Genomic DNA, 6750 nt, shown 5'->3' with positions numbered 1-6750 from the left:
CAAAGATGGAACTGACAAAATGAAGTCAGTGTGTATCAGCCACACAATCCCCAAGTCAGGACCCACTTGATCTGGAGAGAGGAAGGCCTTTCCCATGTGCCAAATCTGCTAAAATAGCTTTCCTGCACTCATTTTATTTGGCTTAAAAGTACCCTTGTATACTTTCATTCCTTAGAAGACCACCAGAAATGAACCACAGGAGCCCATGATAAACATATTGATTATATTTTTTATTTTACTGCTTCATTAGAAATGAAAATAAATTGTGAGAAGATGCAAAACCATGCAACTTAAGGATAATAAAGCAATAGAATCACTGTAGAAAGTTAAAAGCAGTTTATCCTATGGGGAAGCAAAAACTACACACACAGATCATCAATTGTGAGATTATTGACAGCATCTCCCTGCTGCAATTTATGCACCAATAGAAGTTTTAAGATGAGGGACATTGGCTATCCCTGACCTCTTAGCCAGGGGTTATGGGTGAGAAGACAACAGAAGACACCTAAAATCTCTACAAAGTTTTGCCAAAAGCAAGACACTCAAGCAATGCTGAAATTTGCTCTTGCAAGGAGGTCTCCATTTTATGATGTTTGAGCACACTCTTTCTCCTGCTGGATAGCTGGGTAAAAAACAAACACAAAAAAAAAAATTATTATGAGGGTATTTTCCTAAGATTAAGTTCAATTTCTTCCAAAAGAGCTCTTTGCCAAATCGTCAGAGGCTGCCATAAGAAAGAAAGTGTTAGTTGCTCAGTGGTGTTCAACTCTGCAATTCCATGACCTGTAGCTCTCCAGGCTCTTCTGTCCATGGGATTCCCCAGGCAAGAATACTGGAGTGGATTGCCATTTCCTTCTCCAGGGGATCTTCCCAAGTAAGGGACCGAACCTGAGTCTCCCTCATTGCAGACAGATTCTTTACTATCTGAGCCACCAAGGAGGCTGCCATACCTTCTTTAAATTTAGAATGCAAGGCCTAACCACAAATCCCCAGTCAGGTGTGTGTGTGTGTGCAAAGTAATGAACCAAACATTTGTTAGACTCAACTTTAGGTTTCTTTTTCCCCATTTGAGAGGTAGATATATGTTGTTGCCATTTTTTCCATAGATTACTCTGAGACTGAGTGGCAAGTGAAGCATTTTCTTCAGATTTATCTATCACTATATGATTAGGAAGGTACGCCTTCTCAGACAATCTTGACTACCTTTGGAACTTTTACATAACGATACATGACAAAATGTTTCCCTTGGCTTGGAGTTTCTCCAGCAGCCTGCAAGTGGGGAGGGCCAAATTGATCCCGTGATCCCTGGGAAACGTGAGTATTCCCAATATCTAAACTGATCATCTCACCTCATCTTGTCATCAGGTAGAGAAGGCCAAAGCCATAGTTTGCATGGCTCATTAGGGATGAGATAAAAGTCCTAAAACACTAGACACAGAAAAATGACAAATAGCCAAAATTGGACAAAATCCTTATATTTCTAATGTTATATCCAATATTCTAAGATTGGTCTTAATGTGGTTTTTAATAATGTTCCAATAAAAATCAGTTTTTGTATTCCCTCAATACTACTAAGGCCAATTATGCAAGGACTACTTATATAAGCAACATAAAAAGGCAACAATTTGCTATTTTCTAATTTTACATTGGGCTTCCCTGGTGGCTTAGAAGGTAAAGAATCCATCTGCAGTGCAGTAAGCATGGGTTTGGTCCCTGGGTTGGGAAGATACCCACTCCAGTATTCTTGCCTGGAGAAGTCCACAGATAGGGAAGCCTATTGAGCTACAGTGCATGGGGTTACAAAGAGTCAATCACGACTGAACAACTAAAGCAATATTACATTAAATAATTGGTACCCTATTGTTTACTTTGTGGCAAAATTTACTAGAATCATGCATTTATCAAACCTATTAATTTTTACCATTGTTTGTCTCAAATAGAAAGTCCCCATGACTTACTTTCCTTTGAGGGAAGAGTGTTTTTTTCTTTAGTATTAGTTTTCTTCAGTTTGGACCTGTCAAACTTCTCCACTTCAGACAAGTCTGGCTTATCACTCATCTTGACGAAAAGACTGGAAAAAAAAAAAAAACTAAAAAAACTTACCTGATAGAACGATTGTCATACTAAGGAGTAAGAGCCAAAATTCTCACATTTAATGTCAATATGTATTTTACCTGCTGATTTTCAAAAGGCAAACAGCAACAGATCTTAGAAGAGTCATGTTTTTATTAGAATTTTATTCTGCATCATTATCCCATTTCTGAAGACAGTAAATGCCATTGGATCAAGCGCACTAGTAACCAAGATGTTTTAGAAGCCAGGAGCCAATATGTCTGACTCTTAAAATCACAGCAAAGGTAAAATGGAGGTGATAGAAAGACATGTACAGATAGGGACAGAAGAAAAAATAAGGACTGGGTTTAACCAACTAATGAATTTGTAACAGGAGATAGCACTATTTGAGTACCTTCACTTTGTATTCAATTGCTTTGAAAGGGGGGCATTTTTCTTGGGGGGTTAGGGACCAGCACACAAAAGTAGCATCAATTGGACTAGTTTCTTTCTATTTCATCTGCCCAAAGACAAGAGACTAAGGGGCTACAATAAGAGGAGGGATTAAATCCAGTCAAAACTAATTACATGTCTCACAATAGCCCCTTGTGGGACTGGTTTGTAAGTGCTGTAAGATGGAACGGCTAATAATGATCAAACCAGGGAATGCCGCAGAATGGGGTAAACCAAACAGAGCTGATTTTTTTTTCACCATGTTTTCTCCTCAAGAGGAGAGAGAAGGAGACGAAGCTAGGAGGTGAGGTACCCAGTGATCATTCTGGGTTTGTCCAGAGAAGACAATAGGAGACCTCTGAACCCAGAAAGCAGAGCTCTCCTGTGCGTGTATGGTCTCACCCCGGTGGAATAAGACACTTCTAGTGCTAGGCGAGAATGGAGAGGCCCCCAAGCAGCCAGACTTCCCGAATATGCCTCCCCTCCGTCGGGTTCACCCTAGGACCCTCCTGGACAAGCGATCGGCTGCCAATCTCCAGAGGTGGGGAAACGGGGACTTTAAATAAAAAATAACAGGGCTGGGTGCACAAGCCACGTTGTTAGCAGCAATTTGCTTACATTTTTAAATAACTATCATCATTGTTGGGAGCCCAGTCCAACCTAGCAGTCACAGGAAGGGAGGGAGCAAAGGGCCAGTCCCAGAGAGCCCATTCCGAGTCTCAAACTCCTCGTCCCCTCAGCCTCGGACCTACAGCCGCAGTGGACAGCCGCTCCTGGGGCTCCTGCCTCGGACCTGCCAGGGACGATCCCTGGAAGGATCCGAATCCCGCTCAGAAGGCGGCGCTGTGAAGACAAAGGCGTGGACTCCCCAGGAGGCGCCGCTACAATCGCCCGTTCTAATGTCCGCCCCTCCAATTCCTGCAGGCCCGATTCGCCAGCCCCGCGGCCGCCACGCCCTCCTGTCCCCATAATCCTCAGGCTACGGAGGGGCCGCACATCCTCACCAGAAGGCCTGACGACCAGAGAAAGGTAGAGGGCCGCACCGACACCGCTTAGCACTCTGGACGAGATTAGCCTTCCTGCGCGGAACCCCTCAGTTATATGGTGCGTGTCAGGCTCCGCCCCAGTTCTCTTCGATTGGCCAAGGAATCCTAGACCCACCTCCTCGCCCCTCCCACCGCTTTAGCCTTGCTGGCCTGAGTCCATTATCTCTCTTCTACTCAAGGCCTCACCCCAGTAACTGGGTGTTAAAAACTTTAGTTATTATGAGAAACGTTAATGTTTCTCATTGCTGCCTTTAAAGTATTCCTCTCATACATCACACAGCTTATGTCACCAACTAGCCTGCATTGTCATCATGAAGCCAACTTCAGTTCTCCTCTCCTTTATTTCTCAAAGATTTTAGCTACTGCACTATGTCACTCCCAACAGTAATTATCCTGTCTTGATTCCTGGTGAACTCAAGAATGATCATTCTGATACACCTCCACTTTTTCCAGTTCATTCCCTTTGGTACGCAGACCCCACTATCCTTTAACCTCACCAGAATCTCTAGTTCATCGGTCTTACCAGATTTCACCATCTCTCTCTCCATTACTGTTTTCTGTCCACTCCTTCCCTAGATCAAATTTCATGCTCAATCCTTATAATCACTCACTGACATATACCCTCCACTCTCCTGCCCCTCTCTCACTTTGTACTGTTTCCCTGGCAAAATCATGATTCTAGCAAAGTTCAGACACACCTCAGTGAGCCTGTACTCACACAGATAAACTCTGCTGGAGGAAAAATACACAACTACAAGCTTTTGAATTTTGATATTTGCCCTGGCCAGCAATATGTGGTAGGATACTCTCTCATGATGCTGGACAGCAGCAGAGAGCTTCCGCTCCCAGTCAACTGAGTGATCACAAAGCAAACACCTGACACTGATACACTTCCAATCATTCTATACCCGTTCAACCATTCTGTTTTTCACTTTCTGTACAGTTCTCAGTAAATTACATAAGATATTGAACATTTTATTATAAGAGGTTTTGTGTTATATGATTTTGCCCAGATGTAGGCTAATAAATGAGCTTCCCTGGTAGCTCAGCTGGTGAGGAATCCACCTGCAATGCAGGAGACCTGGGTCCAATTCTGGGGTTGGGAAGGACCACTGGAGAAGGGATAGGCTATCCACTTCTGTATTCTTGGGCTTCTTTGGTGGCTCAGCTTGTAAAGAATCCGTCTGCAATATTGGAGACTTGAGTTCGATCCCTGGGTTTGGAAGATCCCCTGAAGAAGGGAACAGCTACTCACTCTAGTATTCTGGCCTGGAGAATTCCATGGACTGCATAGTCCATGGGGTCGCAAATAGGCAGACACAACTGAGCGATTTTCACACCTCCAGGCTAATAAATATAAGTGTTCTGAGCACCTTTAGGGCAGGTTTGTCTAAAAGCAATGATGTTGGGTAGGTTATGAGTATTTAATGTATTATCCTTTTTTTAATTTATTTTTAACTGGAGGAAAATTGCTTTACAATATTGTGTTGGTTTCTGGCATACATCAACATGAATCAGCCATAGGTATACATATGTCCCCTCCCTCCTGAACTTCCCTCCCACCTCCCACCCCATCCCACCCTCTATGTTGTCACAGAGCACTGGTTTAAACTCCCTGCGTCATACAGCAAATTCCCAGTGGCTATTTTACATATAATACTGTATAGGTTTCCATGCTACTCTCTCAATTCATCCCACCCTCTTCTTCCCCTACTGTGCCCACAAGTCTGTTCTCTATGTCTGTGTCTCTCCTGCTGCCCTGCAAATAGTTTCATCAGTATCATCTGTCTGTTGTTCAGTTGTCAAGTCGTGTCCACCTCTTTGTGACCCCATGGACTGCAGCATACCAGGCCTCCCTGGCCCTCACCATCTCCGAGAGTTTGAGCAAGTTTGATGTCCATTGAATTGGTGATGCCATCCAACCATCTCATCCTCTGTCACCCTCTTCTCATTCTGCCTTCAATCTTTCCCAGTATCAGAGTCTTTTCCATTGAGTCAGCTGTTCGTATCAGATGGCCAAATATTGGAGCTTCAGCACCAGTCCTTCCAATAAGTAAACAACCACAAAAACACAACAACAATCATTTGGTGAGGGAAGAAATGGGAGAAATGAAATTTCATTAAGAGAAAAAAATAAAAATAAAGGGAAGTGTAGGGCACACTCAGGGAATACCCAGCAGTTTTGTATGGTTGGATCACTGGGATTCATTATTGTTGTTCAGTCGCTCAGGCCCATCTGACTCTGCAAACCCATGAATGGCAGCACTCTAGTCTTCCCAGTCCTTCATTATCTCCTGGAGTTTGCTCAAACTCATTTTTATTGAGTTGGTGATGCCATCCAACCATTTCATCCTCTGTCACCCCCTTCTCCTCCTACCCTCAATCTTTCCCACCATTAAGGTCTTTTCCAAGGAGTTGGCTTTTTGCAATCAGATGGGCATTGGGGTTTCAAAATGTTTATAAATCTTTATATTATGAATTTCAATATGGTGTAAAGAGTCAACTGGTGTCAGATCATGGAGAACCTTGCATGTCATGTTAAACCGTTTGAATTTTATTGGAAGATGGTAAAGAGATCTGTTTAAAAAAAATTGCAGTGGCTTCTCCTTTGGGGTCGACCCACCCTCACGCCTCGAGGGTGTACTTTCCTTTACTTGCCAAATAAAACTCTGAGCTGTAACCAAGCTGTAACATTGGTCTTGTGTTTGAAATCTTTGCTGTGGTGAGACAGAACCAAGGAAATTACACACTCTCCCGACATATCTGGTGCCATGAATCCAATGTAACCTGGCTGAAGCAACCTTGGCTCAGCCCCTGCAAGGCAGAGGCCAAGCACAGTAGAAGCCCAACTCAGCCAAAGCTCATGCTGTGGAAGCTGAACGCAATGAAAACCCAGCGCAGTCCAAGTTACGAGAAGCCCAGAGTGCTGGAATCCAGGACAGCAAAAAACAAACTTGGCAGAAAACTCACGCAGCTCAGTCTCAGATTCCAGAAGACCTCTTGTTAAGGTCAACAAGCTACAAAATGCAGTGCTAGTTCAACAAGGATGTATAAAACTACACCCAACCACATAAAATATCACTCACCCTTTGGTGGACTCTGCTATAAGGACTCTGAGTCTTGAGACTAACGAGAGGGGGAGGCCCAATACCCCTCGCCATCCCAGTTCAGCAGAAAGTAGCCACAGACCTCAATGTCC

The 6750-nt window shown here is 43.6% G+C and overlaps 1 protein-coding gene across 1 annotated transcript; it reads right to left on the bottom strand.

Moving 5' to 3' along the window:
- Positions 1–209: 209 nt before the first annotated feature.
- Positions 210–3620, bottom strand: TMSB15B (thymosin beta 15B). The gene is made up of 3 exons (XM_061409288.1): positions 3510–3620; positions 1959–2071; positions 210–622 (listed from the first exon to the last, which is right to left on the bottom strand). Exons 2-3 carry the CDS (start codon positions 2056–2058, stop codon positions 585–587), a joined length of 138 nt encoding a protein of 45 aa, XP_061265272.1. The 5' UTR covers positions 2059–2071; positions 3510–3620; the 3' UTR covers positions 210–584.
- Positions 3621–6750: the final 3130 nt, after the last annotated feature.

Source organism: Bos javanicus, chromosome X (genome assembly GCF_032452875.1).
Source record: "Bos javanicus breed banteng chromosome X, ARS-OSU_banteng_1.0, whole genome shotgun sequence".
In the NCBI taxonomy this organism is placed as follows: domain Eukaryota; kingdom Metazoa; phylum Chordata; class Mammalia; order Artiodactyla; family Bovidae; genus Bos; species Bos javanicus.
The sequence above is the reverse complement of the archived record's forward strand: the minus strand, read 5'-3'. Positions and strand labels throughout refer to the sequence as shown.